The 19741-nt window shown below is 38.0% G+C and overlaps 1 protein-coding gene across 1 annotated transcript in view; it reads left to right on the top strand.

Moving 5' to 3' along the window:
- Window positions 1-1842: 1842 nt before the first annotated feature.
- Window positions 1843-19741, top strand: part of cpped1 (calcineurin-like phosphoesterase domain containing 1) — a 35875-nt gene continuing 17976 nt past the window's right edge. Inside the window, exons 1-3 of the mRNA XM_084435045.1 lie at window positions 1843-2363; window positions 5985-6203; window positions 18990-19412. Coding sequence (XP_084291171.1) covers window positions 2300-2363; window positions 5985-6203; window positions 18990-19412 — 706 coding nt within the window. The 5' untranslated portion in view covers window positions 1843-2299. The remainder of the gene's footprint in view (window positions 2364-5984; window positions 6204-18989; window positions 19413-19741) is intronic.

The raw sequence follows: 19741 nt of genomic DNA, 5'->3' as shown, positions 1-19741 counted from the left end.
TGAGGCAGAACTGTGGAGCGCGCGCGCTGAGAGTGGGAGAGACAGTGCGTAAAGGGAAGGAGGAGACATGGGAGGGATTGGACACGAAAAAGTGTTCTTGTAGTAAAGAATCACAATGAAAAGTTGCCGTCTGACTTGAGTTACTATATGCAACTTGTAAAAGATTATACGTTCTTATCAGGTGCGTAAAATAACTTCTGAAGGCTCCAGCCTAAAAATAATAATAATAAAATCGCAACATAAGTAGCCTATGCAGCTCGTAAATCAATTCCATTACATGCAAGTTACTAGACTATGCATATGAGAAAAGACAATTTAAATGTTAAAGGTTTGTGGTTTCTTTGCGCAATGCGTGGGTCAGCGCAACCCTTTTGCGAGATGCGTCAGTGCCTTTAACATCATCTAATTTAAAGGGGTGGTATAACGCCCCTTTTGTGTGCCCCTACAATATGTAAAATAAGTCTCTGTTGTCCCCAGAGTGTGTATGTAAAAGTGTTAACTCAAAATACCCCACAGATAATTTTTTTACAGCATGTTAAAGTTGTCCCTTTTTGAGGGTCAGTAAAAACGCTGTATCCCTTTAAATACAAATGAGCTGCTGCTCGCGGCTAAGAGGGCGGAGCTTCAAGAGCTCCTGTGTCAGAAACTCTTCTGCCTTTTATGTTTAAACTGGAGTCGGACAATGATGGAGAGACTCAAGAAGAAGTGACAACATGTATAATGCAACATGACTTTTCTGAATTGTTAGTTGATGAATTTATGTTGCTGATGTGGAGTTAACTATCTTAAATTAGCATATTCTGTCATGATAATCTATAAAATCACTTGTGTGGGAACTGTTGTAAGATGCCTACAGAGTGACATGCTATTGCATTTGACAGCTTGAGCAGACTCCTAAATGTGCTCTACTACAACTCTTCCTTTTCTCAATATGGACTGCGTGTTCCGGGGGCGGGGTTTATGTACATTTTAGGGTTAGTGATGTCACTATCCTGATGGGAGGAATGTCCTGTAGTCCCTACCAGCCGTTTGTTGTAGTCCTTAAAAAACTATTTATTTTAAAGCAAAGATCTTCCTTTGCTTTGAACTTTGAGCGTTGTAACTTTGCAGATGTTGTTTATGCTTAAACAGCAACATTATAACTAAAGTTAAAAAAGTGAAATCATAATCAACCACCTCTTTAATTGCGTAATTAAGTGTGTCATCCCTCCAAACATGTAAGACAAAATGGATAGTCTATTTGGATTTTGCAATGTAACAGTTTCGGTGTTTATTACTACTTTTTCAATTGTAATTTTTACTTATTTACTTTGTACAGCCCCTGATCCCCATCCATTTTAATTGGAAATCAGAAATCCTGCTAAATGTTTGTTTTTCCAAGTCATTCAGGTTGCTAAGTAAATTATGACAAAAGTTTAATTTATGGCTGAATATTAACCAGAGTAGCCTACTTATAGCAATTCTTTTGTAGATAGCATACAACGTCTTCCAATAGAATAACGTGAGAAACAATTAAACTTTTTATATTAAGGACATATAGGCCTCTAAGTTTACTTTATGAATATGCAAAGCTCCTGACTATATAAATATGCCTACCATTATGAACCTATTTTAAGCTACCACATATAACCTGTTTGCATGAAAAGTGTGCTTTATGTAGATAGCCTACATACATCGCAAATATATATATATATATATATATATATATATATATTACACACACACATATATATAAACATGTATTTAACAAGGCTATACATTTTGGACTAGCCTATCTAATGCAATCAGAACACGTGCCATCGTCGAATCTCACATTTATCTCAACCTTTTATCTGATTTAATATTCCACCGAGTTATAGGCCTACTCTAAAGAATTACAAAAGATACTTAGAAATAAACCAATTTAAGATTTTGTGTAAAATCCTCAAGTTTTACCGTGAACTTTTAGTTATTTCTTTGCGGTTTGTTTATTTAAACGTTGTATCAATTTAGTAATACGGTCCATATCAGTAATGTCGTTGTCCCTCAATTTGTACGTCAGAAATATATCTAAATTGAGCATTAAAGAGCCGATCTTCGAGTCAGACGATGGTTTTCTAGAGGAGTCCGAACATTCTCAGGCATTGCTAATACATCCCCAAACGCATCGATTCAAGAACGCACTGTTATTAAGTAACCAATGTTTTTATCAGGTTTAGCAACAGACCGAGACATGTTTGTTGCCAAACAGAAAAACGAAACGTCATCGTAGGGAATCCAGATTTAACATTTTATTGTCATATACTATTAGCGCGTTTCAATGGCAGAGGACGAAAGTATCTTTCTGAGGGCGAAGGATCGGAGTTATAAGGGACTGACTGAAGGTACGGTTAGCTGAGGCTAGCTAACGTCGATTTACATTATATATGATGCAGTGAAACTTTTATTACGACAGTATGTTTTGGTTTCTGGTCTTTTATATATTTTATAAGCACTGCAATCCAAGTTTATAATTCCTTGTAAAGTCGTTGACCGGGGTGTACTTCCAACAAGTCTTTGACAAGCACACTACCGCTTCTTTATTACGACTATTATTTTGATAACAGACCTTTCAGGTAAGTTAGTATTCTGTGACAAATATCAAACCACCCTGGGAATGTGCCGTAGATAGTTGCAGGTCAATTTAGTTAGAAGCTGTAACATGTCACATGACATGTATTAACTGGCGTTGACCTAACAGGCTAAGTGGGTTAAGTTTTTTGTTTTGTTTTTTTGTGCTTTAGGAGGACACAGATTTAAACATATCAAACGTTTATAGTAAACAAAAACCAACAATATGCAATTATTCACATGAAATTGGGAAATCTGTATAAATAACAGAAGTGCTGCACTTCACTGAAGTGATTACAAATTTGCACCACCGTACCATAGAGTTTGCAAGGACAAACCATCTTTGACAATAACTACAAAAGATATGGCATTTTCTCTCTTTGAAAAGGCCATTTATTTTGCAGTCCTATAATGTGCAATAAAATATTTAAGTACATTTAGCATAGTTTTTCCATATCAGAATAATAGACATGACTGCTAGAATAAATCCGCAGATTTTCTTGTATAAAGTGCTGCAGTGACAACATATTTTTGTAGGCTAACCCAGAAGTTAGCATCACCCTGGTTCCCTCTGTGAATTTTTCAGTTGGCTTTTAGGTTATTGCAGAAAAGCTCTGTGACCAACAAAAGTTTGTACTTCGTTCTCGTTTTGTTCTTCATGATAATCTCCGCAAAAGAACACAACTTTTATGATTTTTGAAGCTAAATACAATCGGCAGAAGAAAAGGCTAAATGCCATGTCAATGTCACCACCCGTAAGCACCAACAACTCTTTCAGTCTTTGTTTAAAAAACATTTTCCCTGAAAGGTTGACTTAGTATAGTTTGTGATTACTTATCATATTATATGTCGTAGAATAAATCATGAAAATACCTTGACCTTGTGTTAACCACAGACTTTATTTCAGGCATTTAATCAAAAACCCATTGACTTTGACGATGGAACCGGAAGTTATATCTGGGTTTTGGCCTTCCAAAATACATCATTCCTGAAGCAATCTGTTGCTACCACTAATGTTGGTAGTGGCGAAATCAAAAGTGCATTATGGGTGTTGAAGTTTTTGGCAAAAGGGAATGTCAAAGCCATTTTTCTCTGGTTTTTCTAGTCACATATAGCTGTTTCACCAATCTCGCCAGTGGTGAATTCCCCCTTTAACTTAAAGTTGCGATGAAACAGATGTAGCAACAGACCCTTTTTTTTCTTTTTGTGACATACGAGTATAAGAAAAAAATGTGGTGTGTGACATTTTGATTAAAATGAAGAGGCCAAATAAAACAATGGAAAATAGATGCATAGGTAAATTGTTCACAATAATATCATTAAAATGCGTTTTAGAAAATAGATTTGAAATGTGTATTTCATGCAAGACTTTCAATCTTTGGTTTTGGTGGGTTTCATTTGAGTTTGGTCAGGTGAGTTTCAAGTATTTTCTGTCCCTGTGTGGTTTCTCTGCTCACTGTTTATGTAAATCCAGTCTGAAATCTTCATCCCAGACTAATTTCTTGCTTATTCTTTGCTTTGCACTGGCAGTGTTGACATCTGCAACTTTTTTTCTTTTTTTTTTTAATGTGAAAAGCCTACAGCAGTGGCTGTTAGTGGATGCTGTGAGTTGAGTTGATATTTTAATGCTTTATCACAGGAGGCTTTTATCTTGACTTATGATTAGGTTAGCAGTATTTGAAAGCTCTGGGAGTCATCTGAGATATCCCTCTGATTTATGTTTGCTGAAAGAGGCTTGTGCTTATCGGCTGTCACGGGAGCTTTGTCTGCTCCTCTCAATTCATGTTGTTTAAAGTTGCCTGAAAATAGTTTCCAGTCTCTGGGGACTGTACATGAAAGTGTTAGACAACAAACAAGATTCCAGGCAGCAGATGGTACATTTTAAATGCTTTTTGAGTTGGTCAGATATCATGTGTTTTTATTATATTTATTTATTTATTTTAACCAAGTTTTGTGCTTTCCCAAAGTGATGCTCGGAGCATAGCAAACACTTCATCTTGTTAGAAAGACAAAACGAACGGATTGAAACAACTTGGTTGGCCCATAGAGATTTGTGTTGAAACTTCATGTTGCATTACTAATTAAAATGTAGCTCATTCAAAAGTGAAAAGTTATTTTAACATAGGTTCAATGACAAAATAGATTTTATTTATTCAGAATTCCGGCTCGAGCATTCTTCTGCAGTGCAGACGAAATAGCGTACTGAAATGCGCTGACAGAGTTTCCTATACTTTACTTAAGGCACTGCAACACTGCTATCAAATCAACAGCATGGACAAGCATTGTCCAATTACTGAACAAATGACTCTTATGAGCCAGTTCTTTTTAGTGAATTTAAAACATACTACACAATCTTGTCCAACTCCCAAATGAATGACTCTTATGAACTGGTTCTTGTAGTGAATCAAAAACATGCACCGCAACTAGTGTAGCCTGGCCACTGAGTAGATGACTCTTTTGAGCCAGTTCTTTTTTAGTGAATTAACAACAAAGAGTACAACCAGTGTAGTCCTCTGGCCAGTGTAGTCCATTTCTGACTCCCCAGTAAATGACTCTTATGAGCCGGTTCTTTTTAGTGAATCAAAAACATAGAGTGCAACTAGTGTAGTCCGATTCACTCCCCAGGGAATGACTCTAATGAGCCAGTTCTTTTTAGTGATTCAAAAATATACTGTGCAACCAGTGTAGTCCGACTCTCCAATGAATGACTCAGTTTTATGAGGTGATTCTGTTCAGTGAATCAAAAACATAGAGCACAACCAGTGTAGTTTGACTCTCCAATGAATGACTCTTATGAGCCGGTTATTTTTTTAATAATCAAACACACACAGGTTACATTTAATTTTGAGACTTAAATCCTTCTTGGCTACACTGCCAGGATTTGGAACAGATATAAATTCTCTTTTTCTTTTAGCTCTTGGGGCTTGCTGCTTGAATCTCTTCACACATACTCTACATAAGTGAGTATAGAGAAAAGCAAAGACCAGGCTTGTATGATGTTCCCAGCAGGGGTATCTTCTTCATTTATATTTTGACCAAGTTTTAATGCTGGAAGTTTCTCAAAGAATCATGGGTAAGAGCTGTGAAAATTGATATTTTTTTCCAGCCATTTTTGTTTCCTTATAACACAAGAGCTGCTGTGAAGGTGTTATACAGCTGAAGTTTCTATAAGACACATTCCAGGTGTTAGGGCTGTGCCCTTAGCTTACTCTCACTTAGATAAAGATAAAGATTTTTATAAATACTTTAAAACAGCTTGATAGTAAACATCTTATGTAATGTTTAATTATGTAAAGCAGTGTATGCATTATACACAAACAGACCATTAATAATTTAGATTTTTTACAGTAGATAGTTTGTCAGCTTCATGTTTTTTTTTCTCTTGTCCTACCCAGATGAACAGAAGGAGTGGAGCGGGCCTTTTTATTTCATCCAGGCTGCAGACCCTCAGCTGGGTCTGATGAAGGCGTGGAGGATTGGTGACTGTGATTCAGGAGGCGATGAGTGGACTGAGGAGGTCCAGCTCACAAAGCAGGCAGTCCAGGCCATCAATAAACTACAGCCCAGACCTCGCTTTATGATCCTGTGTGGAGACCTGGTCCATGCTATGCCTGGTAAGCCATCTTTTCCTCTGAAATTGTTCGGATAGGTTTCTCCTGATATTTCAGACCACATCTCGGTGAAGTATTAAAGGGATAGTCCACCAAAAAAATGTAAATGTACTCATCCTCATGTCGTTTCAAACCTGTATGCATGTATTTCTTTTAATGCGCAACACAAAAGAAAAGGGTAGCCCACAGTTTAGACCCGTTGACTTCCATTGTATGTACATAAAAGTACAATGAGTCAGTGGAATGGTTCCTAAACTATTTGGTTACCAAAATTCTTTTGTGTTTTCGTTTTCGAGTGGACTATCCCTTTAAAGTAAACACAGTCGGTTGGGGTTTAAGTTCATCTAAAGCCCTATTCGCACAGGATAAGTATTACCTGGTGACCTCTAGTAATTTGTAATAATTGCGGAGGTTGTCTGTGATCTTAATCCCGTGCGAATCAGCCATGTCTGTAATTTGTAAAGTAAAAAATTCCCCCGCAAATGGCCAACATATTTCGCCGAACACCGAGGTCCCGTGATAATATTAGTCCCGTGCGAATCGGCATCTCTGTGATTTGGCGGGGTCGTTTATAATTTTTTCAAGGTTTTTGTTTCCTGTGCGCTTTTTTTATCCATCTTTCGCGAAGAATGGAGGCTGCGTTGGAGTGTTTTGATAGTATTTTGGGTGCTGGGTCATATCGCTATACACCATGATACGATACAACTATACAATTTGCAGAAAGAGAAAGCTGAAAACCTTAAGAAGAGCAAAAGATGGAGATGAATGACATGTATAGCAACATGTGGTAAGGAACATTCTTCTGTTTATGATATATCATACAGCTAGACCTATAATAATGACAAGACATTTCCAAGCAATAGCCTATTGACATCATATCCGGGAGATAAGTCAGTAAATTCGAGCAAAATCACAGGCTTCGGTTATCCCGTGCGAATGCGCCACACGAAATTCAGATTAGGGCTGCACGATACTGGGAAAATATGCGACATGCGATATTGTTGTTGAGTATTGCGATAACGATATTTCTTGCGATATTCCCGATATTCTTGCGAAGTTATTAATATATATGTAATGATCATACTAAAATAAGCGGGAAGGCTAATAGATATTCTTCTTCTTTTCATAAGCAGTTAACGTTACACATGCAACACTTTGATTAATGGTTGTCTGTGAGACTCTGTTATTGTTACTTGGCATTTCGTTAGCAGTTTTGGTAGATTTGGGCTTACACTTTTTGAAGTCTTCATATTGCTCCCTGAGGTTGCGTTCCAGGTGACTGTGGAGATTAGTTTCCTCTCGACGTGGGCAAAATTTTTCGGCACGACCTAGTGACATCGTCACTTAGGCTATGTTCACATATCGCGTTTTTGCGCGTGCAAATTCGTTATTTCAAATGCAGGCGCGCGGCAAGCGCACTCAATATGGAAGCACATTTTTCCAGGCTTCCAGAATTCCGCAAGCTCATGCAGGCCATGGTTGCATAGCAACGACAGATGCAAGCGCTTGTGGAAAGAAGGAGATAGCGGCGCGGCCGCGCTTTCCATACGTTTTTAGACGCAATAAGTGAACGGCCCCTTTCACAGTACCTGCATTTATGACACGTCTTCTCTATTGAAGCCAGAATATTGCCATATTTCAGACGTACAGTTCTTTTTAGGCACAGGTTCTTCGCTGTTGTCATTTTCCTCGCTTGTCTCTACTCCCGCCATTAGTTTTTATTTTCCACTCTCTGCTCTGAGCCACGAGGTTCCCCTTTGGGCCAGATCTAGCCAATAGCATAATAGCACCTACTGGGGAGGCGGGTATAAAGATAGTAAGGCCCCATTTGATTGGTCGAATTTGGATAAACAACCTATGCATGCATGCATCACACAAATGCTTGGCACATAAAATAAATGCAATTTATCGCACCTCTCTGCGATACGGATATCGCATATACTATTATCGCGATAACGATAATTTTTCGATATATTGTGCAGCCCTAATTCAGATGTGGGTGGGTAATTTCTAAATCACACGAGGTCCCCAGATAATACTAATCCAGTGCGAATAGGGCTTAAGCAGACAAAAAAATCGGAGATGTGCCAAATAGGTGGTATGATGATAAATATATATTGTGATAATGATCGGGGAAGACTATGCAGTGATTTATGTTTATATTTGGTTACATTATTTCTGTAGTGTTTCATACCTGCAAAAGACCATTGTATCTTTGGCCCTGTTTACACCTGGTATTAAGATGCGTTTTGTTGGATCGGACCACAAGTAGACGAGGGAAACCTCATATTCCCGTTTAGACCTGGTATTTTAATCCGTCTCTTTTGTCCACTTCTTGACCACTTCTGTCCTGATTTCTTCGAGGGGAGGGTCTATAGGCGGATAAATGTAGGGCTGCCCTCTAATATTGGACTAAACGTTAGTCGACGAGAAGAGGCTTAGTCGACCATTTATTAGTCGGTTAGTTGCTGAAAAATAAGTCACAAAAAGTGCAATTTAACTCTTTCCCCGCCAGCTTTTTAAAAAAAAAGTTGCCAGCCACCACCACCAGCGTTTTTGGTCATTTTCACAAAAATGTCATGGCCTCCACAATATTTTGTTGTATGAATGTCTGGACATGATATATATTAAAAGAAAGAAAATAGCTTATTCTAGTGTTTTTTTAACACCCATCAACACCCCTAATGCTTGCACAGTCCAATAGCACTTTCTGGGTCGACATTTCATTCAGTAACATTATATGCTGCTTATTGTTGATGATAGCATTATTTATCAGCATCTGCTTGCATATGAGATTGCTCTTTTCTGCTTGCCTGTGTTTTGATCTAAAGATACTGTACTCGTTTAGGAGATGCGTAATAGTGCCCCCTACCTTATAACAGTGATAGCACAGAAAGCCGGCAAGGAAGCGTTTTCTCATAAATGGCGAGTTAACTCGTCAATGGCAGGGAAAGGGTTAAGGTTAATTTATTTTACAGTTATGATTGAAGAGGCAGGGTCTGTGCCGAGCAGAGTCTCTTTTTCAAGTTCTTTATTCTTCTATCGTCTCTAATCTTTGAGATGGCTGGTCTGAAATGGAGCTGTGGACCATCTGCATGAGCTGACTATTCCTGCAATCTCGACACATATCTAATTGCCTCAGCTCAAACTGCAAAGCACACAGGGAAATAAATAAATCACCTCCAAAGATCAGGCGGCAGTTATCTACACATGTGAATGTGTCGACTGGAAGTCCCCTTCGAAGGTGATGAGAGTGTTTATACATCAGGTTTCATGTGTCAGGTGTTTGCGCTAATGTCTCGCGCTTGAGTGCCAGTATCAAAGCGGCAGTACATTTAAAGCAGTCGTAAATGTTTCTCACCACATGAATTTAAATCACCCAAATGTTGACAGTAACTGGTTTTTCAATGGCTGACTTAACAGATTATCCCCTTTTAGAATCTGAGGGAACTCTGGAGTGTCATATTTGCTTGATTTAATATGAACCCAGGCTTCCCCGCTGAATGTAATTTATAGGTCAGGTTATGATAAGCTGCCTGTAAAGGCACAGCCATGGAAGAGCGTCAACACCCATTAGTGTCAGGCCAGAAGAGCAGGCAGACGATGCCATATGCATTACACGCCATGTCCGTCATGCAGCCTGTCTCCCCTCTCTGCTCCGCACGGGCTTCACCAGACCTACGCCACTTCCTCCTCACCACTTCTTCATTGAAGTCGGTATGAAACAGAAGCTGCGATTGTCTTTTCTTCTCTTTTGTGACGTATATCTGAGTGAAAGGGCTTTTCAAAGAGGAAAAAATGTAGGGGGACTTGATTTGCTCCATGGGGAAATGATTGGATTGTTGGATGATTGTGATTTGCTACTGCTGTGATGTCATTTGAGTGACAGGTTGTCCCGCCCTCATGCCAGTAAACATGTCATCAGAGAATAAAAGAGATGTCGTTGCAAGTGGGAAGGGAAGTTATTTTGATTAAAGATCACGAGGGCACATGAATAAAAAATAAATAAAAAAAATTTCATGGATAAATCGTTTATAATGTTGACTACTGGAGTATTCCATAAATCCAAACAAAACAACAAATGTCAGTTTTAATTTTATAGTGACTTTAAGCATCAGGGGCCTCATTTATAACCGTTGCGTACGCACAAAACTTCCGACGCATAAGTTGTGATTTATAAAAACAAACTTGACGGGAAAATTTGCGCACCTGCACGCAAACTCTGACCCATGCGTACGAACGTTTTGGAGATGGAGCAGTTTGGCGACACCGATGGTGAGCTGGAGTTCAGTGTCTTTTTGGTCACTTTTAGACAGAAATTAAACATATAGGCTACAGATAGATAATACAAATATAATTTCACTCACCAAGCCTATAACTTGAAGCAAATATCCATATATTTCCCTCTTAAATGTCTTTAACAAAATGACAAAATGTCAAAACAAAATGACATCTTAAATGTCCGCTCCAGCGAGCACGTTGAGCCGTTTAGTGAAACTGACGCAAATATATGTTTTACTTCTGATATAAACATTTAGATTAAGTATGCCATTCAAATTAATGGAGTTAAACACTTAAACATGAAATCATTACTGAGAAGTTACAACATTCATCAATAGAAAGATTTGCGATGTTTTTTGAACACTTTTCCTGCGGCGTGCTGTGTTTGAATGTTTTAACCACAGAGATGATTGCTTATCATGATAATACCAGATTGTCTGAGAAAATAGTTTCGTGCAAATAATGCCCAAGGCCTATCTGTTTCCATTAAAAATATAAATCAATTAAAAATACAATTGGAACAGTGGAAAAGATTGAGAAAAACTTTCTCTGAAATGTATTTTACACTATTTGATTTATGTATTCAAAAACAAGGCAAGGATAGGCAACTACATGATTTTTATTAATGTAATGTGTCTTGTAACGTTAAACGTTATCACGTGGATGAATAATCATATGCAAATGATATGCAGATGAGGATCTGCATAGTAAAACTAGGCGTTGTAAGCTCCATATATGGTTATTTCGGGGTGGAGACGCATGTGCGCACAATCTTCCGATGACTGGGATTTATAAAGTGAATTCTGCGCAGGTTCTGGCGTACGAACGGTTTTATAAGTCTGAATATTTTTTGGCGTACGCCATTCTTGGCTTTCAGGCGCACGTACACTTTTAGTAAGGATCCTATGCACAGTTTTATAAATGAGACCCCAGGACTTTGGTAGCAGAAGTTGGTGAAAGAGAAATCTCCCTCAAAGTTTTATTGACCTTTTCCTCACTACTGATGTTCAGTAAAATTCAAAAGTCCACTTTCCTTTGTACTTGTACTTGGGCTGCACGATATATTAAAATAAAATCGCTATTGCGATATGGCTCAGTGCGATTGTAAAACCTCCATTTACGATTGATTTTCTCCACCATGATGGATTCGCCATTGTAATTAAACAGCAACAATGTTTGTATTCCATTTCCTTCTTTATTGACCACCAGAAACACTTTCTCTGACAATAATAGCTCTTGCAGATAACTAAAATCACAAATGTGAGTTATAAAGTTACAAGATGAGAAACAAAGTAACAATTATCTATTTTATTTTTGTTTGAGATAGAATCAGGCCTCCAATTTTTTTCTTCCAAAAATTACCACTTTACCCTATAGCCTAATATCCCATTCTTTTCCTCATCTTTTTGAGTAGTCCCAAGTTTTATTTTATAATTGATTACTCACCCAAGCTGCTGCACTGCTGGATGATAAGATGTTCTTTTCTACCATGGTGTTAACAGTTATACGCATGGCTGGGTGCTGAATAAACTCAGTGCCACGTTAAAAACAAACAAAAACTGTAGTTAGGGAGCAAATAAGTGTTGGAATACTGGGGTGTGAATTCTGAAAATGGGAAATAAATGGTTATTTTATGATGTTCTGTGTGTGTGAGTGCTTGTGTGTGTGATGAAGTGTATATGTGCAAGATCTAGATCTCTGCTGTGTTGTTGGTGTTGCAAGCCCCTGGCAGAGTCCTCATTAAGTGTCTGGATAGCTTGGGTGCAGGAGCTCCTCCGGAACCTCTGAGGATTGACCCTAAGGCTTTGCTAGGCTATTTCTGACTGCAGCAATGAGAAGAGGCTGCTGTTTGGACAGCAGGGATCCTTAATGATTTTATTGGCCTTAGTCTCGCTCTGCGTGGTGCGGTTATCCTGCAGGTTGGGCAGTGAACTCTCAGTGATGCACACCTTGTGCAGGTCCTGTGTGGTGCAACTCACACAGTAGATCGCAATACTACTTGACAGGAGGCTATCAATAGTGCACCTGTAAAATAATATCTGTACCTTGGGGGGCCATCCTGATCTTCTCCTGGGAATAGAGGCGCTGCTGTATCTTCCTTATCGCTTGTTTCTTCTTTTGGCTCACATGGACCTGAAGCATTCATCCTTGCTCTGTACAGTTTTAAGTGCTGGAGGCTTGCTGTATGTTTTTGATTGAGGGACTTCTACCATATTTCTCAATGGTGAAATATGTCAATGTGATGTTTGTGAAATTTCACCCCAAAATCATTTACTCACCCTTATGTCATTCCAAACTCAAATGACCAACTTTATTCTGTGGAACGCAAAAGGTATTTTTCACACAATGAAAGTGAATGGTGACCAGGGACTGTCAAACTCCAAAAATGACCAAAGGTAAAATAGAAGTTTTGCCAATATATTCCAAGTTTTCTAAAACCATGTGTTAGCTTTGTGTAAGCTACAAATTGTTAAATCAAACTGTTATTCACAAAAAAAAAAAAAAAAACTTTGCCAGAACTCTGAAATGTCATTCACATTCAAATACACTGGTTCAAATGTTAAGGGCCGGTTAGATTTTTTTAACCCTTGTGCATCAATTTAAAGTTACTCTGAGGTCTTTAGAGGACACAAATGTAAGTGTCAAAAAACTGTCACAAAAATGTTAAGCTTGGGAGTTAAAGCTAGGGTAGGTAATCCTGTTCAGAAACACTTTGTTTTATACTGGGTGAAATGGTCCTTCCATCCTGAGAGTAGTCAATACATTATGTGTTCAGAAAAAGGAATGAAAACAATCAGACCTCTGTAGCAGCTGCAGGACAGTAAAAACTCTGACCAATCACTGCCACTCGGTCCGAGTGTAAAGAACCAATCAGATGCCTTCATGTCTCGTGCCCGCGCCCCACTGCGTGCGCTGCCCTGCGTGCACTTATCACATGTCACCGTTCCCGGAAATATTCAGCTCAAAGCACCTGCATATGCAGTCAGCGAAGGCAAACAAGGCAAAAACTACTTCCTCGGATCCTGCCCGCACTCTTGAACGACCTGCTCTGCTTCGCCCTCAACCCCGGACCTGTCCTCGAACCGACGATGCGGTACTTGTCTCCGGACTCGGAGTGTACGTTAGTCTTCATTAGAGTCAACAATGTTTTCATCGTGGAAACTCTTACATGCAAAACACCGTATATGTTATGAATCTTACACGAAATTCACCTTCATCACAGTGTAACTGATGGTAATGGAAAAACGTGTATCAATGCAACCTGTTTTTAGTTTTGCCTTATAAATATAGCTCGTTACCGAATCAAACTTTACCAGTATCGATATGCTTGCTTGATAGTGAGTACTAAAAGAAATCTTATTTGTTCATATTCATAGTGATAAAGTTAGGTACTTTATTACATGTGATTCTGACATGATGTCACTGTATGTACTGCGCTCCTTCCTCTCCACTCGTCTCAGGTAATAAATGCGTCTTCCAGCTGAGCCTGAGCGTTTGGCGTCGCGCGTTCATGTGTTTTGGGGGCGTGGCTTTGGAAGGAGCTCAGAAGAGAGGGGGTGGGAGTGAATGGAAATAATGAGCTGTGTTTATTGCAGATTAAAAGGTCTACAGTCACTCGATTTTTATATTCTCTTTTTCAGAGTACTTACATTTTAATTATGTATTGGTATATAAAGACAGTTTAAACAAATTTGGAATGTGTTTTTTTTAGAAAAATCCTACCTTTAAGTTTGGTCTCATTTTAAAGACCCATAGCATTTTATTGTTGAAGTAAAAAACAAAAAATAGTTATAGAGGTTAAAGTTTATGAAAATGATTTATCATTTATATTTTTATATAAAATATATATTTTACGAAACATGTTGAACTCTAAAACTGGTTGAAAATCAAAGCCGTAAATCTAAACAAGTTGTGTTCCAAATTTGAGGTTGAGTATCTCAAAAAATTTGCTTTTTTAGCAAGATTTTGTTTGGGCGCAGTACCAAATTTTCCCCGTTAGATGGCAGCAAAGCTCCACTGATACACACAGTGGTTGAATTTGTGATTTGCAGCACAGGATAGTTTTTCTCTCTCAAATATTACACACACACTCAATATTTTTTATTACACACATACAACCCACACTCGGACATCCATACCAACACACCTACACAATTATAGTGGCATAATTTGTCCAGTTTGCTCTATAATATGCAGAAGCAGAAAACAGGAATAAAGCGAGAATTTGCTTTATAGGCCAAAGTAACCTGAGAAAATGGCACCATCTGGTAAAAAAAGAAAAAAGTAACCATTTAAATTTTGAAGCCTTGCCAACATAATGAAAGCCTATTAACAAAGACTGCCTCATTTTATAGTTAAATGGCCCAGGGATTAAAAATTGCAAAATAAATTGTTAAAATTTTTGTCCTTAAGGTCCTGAGTGTAACTATTTTGTGTACCTAGTGTAAAATAATTTATTAAAGGAAATGGAGGCGAAATAGTAAAATTCTAAGAACATTTTTTGAAAGAAGTCTCTTTTGCTCACCAAGGCTGCATTTATATGATTAAAAAATACTATAAAAACAGTAATATTGTGAAATATAATTACAATTTAAAATAACTGTCCATTGTAATACATTTAAAAATGTAATTTATTTCTGTAATGGCAAAGCTGAATTTTTTTGCCGCTATTAATCTAGTCTTCAGTGTCACTTGATCCTTCAGAAATCATTCTAATATGCTGATTTGATGCTCAAAAAACTGCTCAACAATATTGATAATAATCTTATTATGGTTGTGCGAATAAATATTTTCTGTGGAATTTTTTTTTAGGATTCTTTGATAAATAGAAAGTTAACAGTATTTGTCTGAAATAGAAATCTTTTGTACATTATAAATGTCTTTACTGTCACTGTTGATCAATTTAATGCATCCTTGCTGAGTAGTGAATATTCATATATGTCACGTCAAGATGTGTCATGCCATAATTGACATCAGTGATGCAAAAGGAATGTCTTATAACCATTTGTTGTGACACATTCCGTTTTAATATGTGCATATTCAAATCATAATAATTTAATGATAATTTTCAAAGAATAATGTAATAATTATTTTTCACTTCTTTTATGGACCTTTTTTGTCATTTTTGGAGCTTGACAGCATTATATGGAAAAGAGCTGAACATTCTGCCTAAAGAACCTTTTTGTGGTTTATGTAACATTGTGGTTTGGTGGTTTGTAACTTTTTGAGGGCGAGTAAAATCATTTTTGGGTGAACTGTCCCTTTGCATCACCATTGAGTCATTGTATTGGCAATCTCGGGTTTTGAACAGCCCTGTCAGTCAGTATTTCCTTCATTAAACACGTGCTGTGATCTCTTCAAGCCTCATTGGTGACCAAATCTGATTCTATTCCAGCACTCTCCCTCCTGCGTTCTGCCAGCCGTAATGAACAGTGAGCGGCAGCATGTTGGACAAGCAAAGTTCCGCGCGATAATTGAAGGGCCGCTCCGTGATATCGACACACAATCCTTGTGAGCTTTCCGGATCAAGGACTTCTCCTGGCTAGCAGCAGGAGAGATCATCGAGGGAGGTGATTAGATTTTGAGAGCACTGAACCTGATGCTTTCCTTATGGGGACTATAAAAACGTTTGCCTTGCGCCCGTAGCCTTATGCGTGCTGTGGTGGGGGACATTTCAGAAGGTGAGGCGGAGGATTTCTCTTCCTTCTGTTTCTCCTTCCACATACGTTAGGCTTTTAATTGCTGTTGAAAGCGGATAAAAGTGAAGTTCTCTGAGGAGCAGCTGCATATCAATGGGCTGACCAGAGGGAAATCAGCTCTGAAAGAGCCCTCTCTTCTCTGTATGTTTAGCTGATAGAGATCTCTTCTGGGAAAGATTTTAATAGGTTTCTGTGGGATTTGGCACTGCTGGGAGAAGGGGGGGACCTGTTGAGTATGAATGTTACGTAATTCAGAGAGAAAGTCGAAATGAGGCTCAGATTCAGATATTGGGAAATGGCATTGATCACAAAGACTAGTAATTGACCCATTCACACCAAGAGCACAGAAAAAAGAAGTTGCTTTATAACTTTTATTTTATTATTATTTGTTGAAGTAATTCAAAATTATGTCATTTATTGTTAACTGATTCATTTATTATTAGGGGTGTAACAATATATCACAATACAAAAATGCAACAATACGTTTCGTGGATTGTATATTGTATAGTGGATTTTTAGTGTCAAAACTACATACTGTAATGTTGAATATAATGTATAATAATGCAATGGGGGAATATTTGTGGGTTCTGATAATGCCAAATTATCTTATGTTACCAGTAAAAAGTGGCCTATACATTGTTTTAAATATATCCAGTCAGTGACAGAGTGCAAGCATATTCGTCTAAAATAATTCTGTATTTTCAGCTTCAGAATAATGAATATTTTTATTCTGGTGTCATCATTGTCCTGTGCATTGGGTTACGAGCCCAAGCCTATACATAGTTCCCACATGACGTCACAACATACGGGCATTTGCTGACCCGGCGTCATTTCTGTGGGCAGAACATTAGACGAAGAAGCTGAAACAAGTTAATTTCGTGATAAAAAGTGAAAATGGTCATCTCCTGCTGGGTCAATGGATGTTCAAATTGTGCCGGAGGTTCAGTTAAATTTGGATTTTACAGTATACCCGTCATTAGACTTCATGAATGTGACAAGACAAAGCTTTTGTCAGAACAACGATGGAGGTTATGGCTGGCGAGGATAAACAGGAAAGAAACTCCCTCAAAACACGCAAGAATTTGTTGTTTTTTATTGCGAGTGTACACAAATATAAGTTAACACTTTGCAGTTTGAATGATGTCCTGTATGTACAAAATGATGAGGTATTAAAAACATACAAAAACAACATTGTTTCCACTGTTCGATCGCGCCCGCGACTCTCTCTCTCACTCACACACACAGACACAGACTGACGCACACACACACACATTCCAGCCTTGCAATCTCAGATTATGTCCCTAAAGAACCCGCGTATAAAGTAGTTCCGCATTAACTGTTACATTAATTTGCACGCGAGTTTTATTTATTTTCATACCGTGTATATTCATATTCATGCACATATTTCCAGGCTCGGAATTGCTAACGTGTTAAAACTCCTAGCCAATACCAGATAATGGTACACATGGATAATACAGTATCTGAGCCAAAGCTGCAAAATCAGTGCTCAGTTTAGCGCATACGGATCAACACCATTTATGACTGAAATTTTCGCATTGTACCTCTCTCTGTCTTGTGTTAATAGAGTGTCTTTATAATCTCTGTCACTTTGTCTCTTCATGATTTTCGTAACATTATAAATAGGAAGAAATCTTCGAAATTTGCTTGTAAAACCTTGTAAACACAGCAGCTTATGCCCTCAAAGATGGCGTCTCCGGGGAGGTCACGTGACATTAATTGGCACTATGTATTCATTTACACCCACAATATAACACCAAATTGTGCATTTTAATCAACAGTACATTTTTTGTTAACCTTTTACCATATGTTTTGGAGTATCGCAATAATATCGTATCGTGAGTTCAGTATCGTGATATGTATCGAATCGTGGTATGTGCTCGAATCGGGGTATCGTTGCACCCCTATTTATTATAAACTTTTAATAAATAATTTAGTCATCTTTATGTAATTTGAAACCTGAAAAAAAATAAAGATATTGCACAGAGTTGTATGGACTACTTTTTTGTTGCAGTTTTATTTTCTTCTGTAATCATGAAAATGATTAGCCGTGGTCACTTTGAACTGTCTTATGGAAAAGATCTGTGTGGCTATTCTTTTTATAAAAATATATATATATATAAAAAATGCATTTCTAAAAAATTTTTTCTATAACATTTTAGTGAGGTGCTCAGTAGACTAAAATCATGGTCTGTTGGTTTAGTTTTCTTTGTCTAGCATTCACAAAACTGCAGTCACTAATGCCAGCTCTAATTTCAGCTCCGCTTCTCATTGAGTTTCAAATTCACAGCAGGCAATTAGCAAGATGCCCTACTTGTCATATTAGAGGTAACCTAAGGCTGTTATTAACGAGCTTCAAAACTCAATGCTTGACAGTCTGCCTTTACTTTAGAGAAATGTGGTTAGGATGCTTATTTTCCTCAAGAAACGGAAACTTCGTTCTGAATCCTCAACATATTGCCTGCTTCAGTATTCTTTTGAAGATGGAAGGAGCCATTGAAGATAGTACTTATATACCATCACATGCCTCATGTCTGACGCTGTAACTCACATTCCACGGAAAACCAACTGTTCCTGCTGTGCTCAATATTCCTCTTGAGGATTTAACTGTAGTTTTTTGTAATTTGTAGGCTTTCTGGTCCTGTTGTGCACAAATCATCTGTATGTATAATATAATATTATTAAATCTATAGAAATATAACTTTCTCTGCCTAAAATTAAGCTCTGAATGTCCTGAAAATAGGTTGCCATTTCATGTTGACTTTCTTAAAAATCTATTTTCATTTTTCAGGAAATGAGTTCAGAGAAGAACAGGTTAAGGACCTCAAAGAAGCACTGAGAGGCACTGACCCCGACATTCCTCTTGTGTTCGTCAGCGGCAACCACGACCTCGGCAACACACCCACTCCGGACACCGTGGAGCAGTTCTGCCGTGACTGGGGCGATGATTACTTCAGTTTTTGGGTGGGTGGGGTGCTGTGTTTGGTGTTGAACTCTCAGTTCTTCTTCGACTCATCAGGCTGCCCTGAGTTAATGGAGGCCCATGAGGTCTGGCTGGAGAGCCAGCTGCAGAGAGCCATCCAGACCCCCTCCCGCCACGTGCTTGTCTTCCAGCACATTCCGCTCTTCCTCCGTACGCCGGACGAAGAGGATGACTACTTCAACCTGCAGAGGGGAATCAGAGAGCGCTTGATCCAGAGATTCAAACAGGCAGGTGAGAAGAAAACACTTGAGCCTTACACTTCAAACAAGACAAGTTGCAAGTGTTCGTACCTCATTTCATGAAGTATTGGAAGTTTTTTTACCACAGTGACTTTTTAGCCTGTCCCCAAAAATAGGCTAAATAGTAACCAAAATAGTTTTTTCCAACATATTTTAATATATATTTTTAAACATATATTTTATACATAAATTATTTTTATTTTAGTTTACAGATTTAAACTGACTTAATTTGACAGTTTATTGCAACAAAACACTAAAACTGTTTCTTCATGTTGTCATAAGAACACCAGTAATTATATTGATTTCCAAATGAGCATTTTT

This window comes from Rutilus rutilus, assembly GCF_951802725.1.
Source record: "Rutilus rutilus genome assembly, chromosome: 16".
In the NCBI taxonomy this organism is placed as follows: domain Eukaryota; kingdom Metazoa; phylum Chordata; class Actinopteri; order Cypriniformes; family Leuciscidae; genus Rutilus; species Rutilus rutilus.
This window is presented reverse-complemented; position numbering and strand designations above follow the sequence as displayed.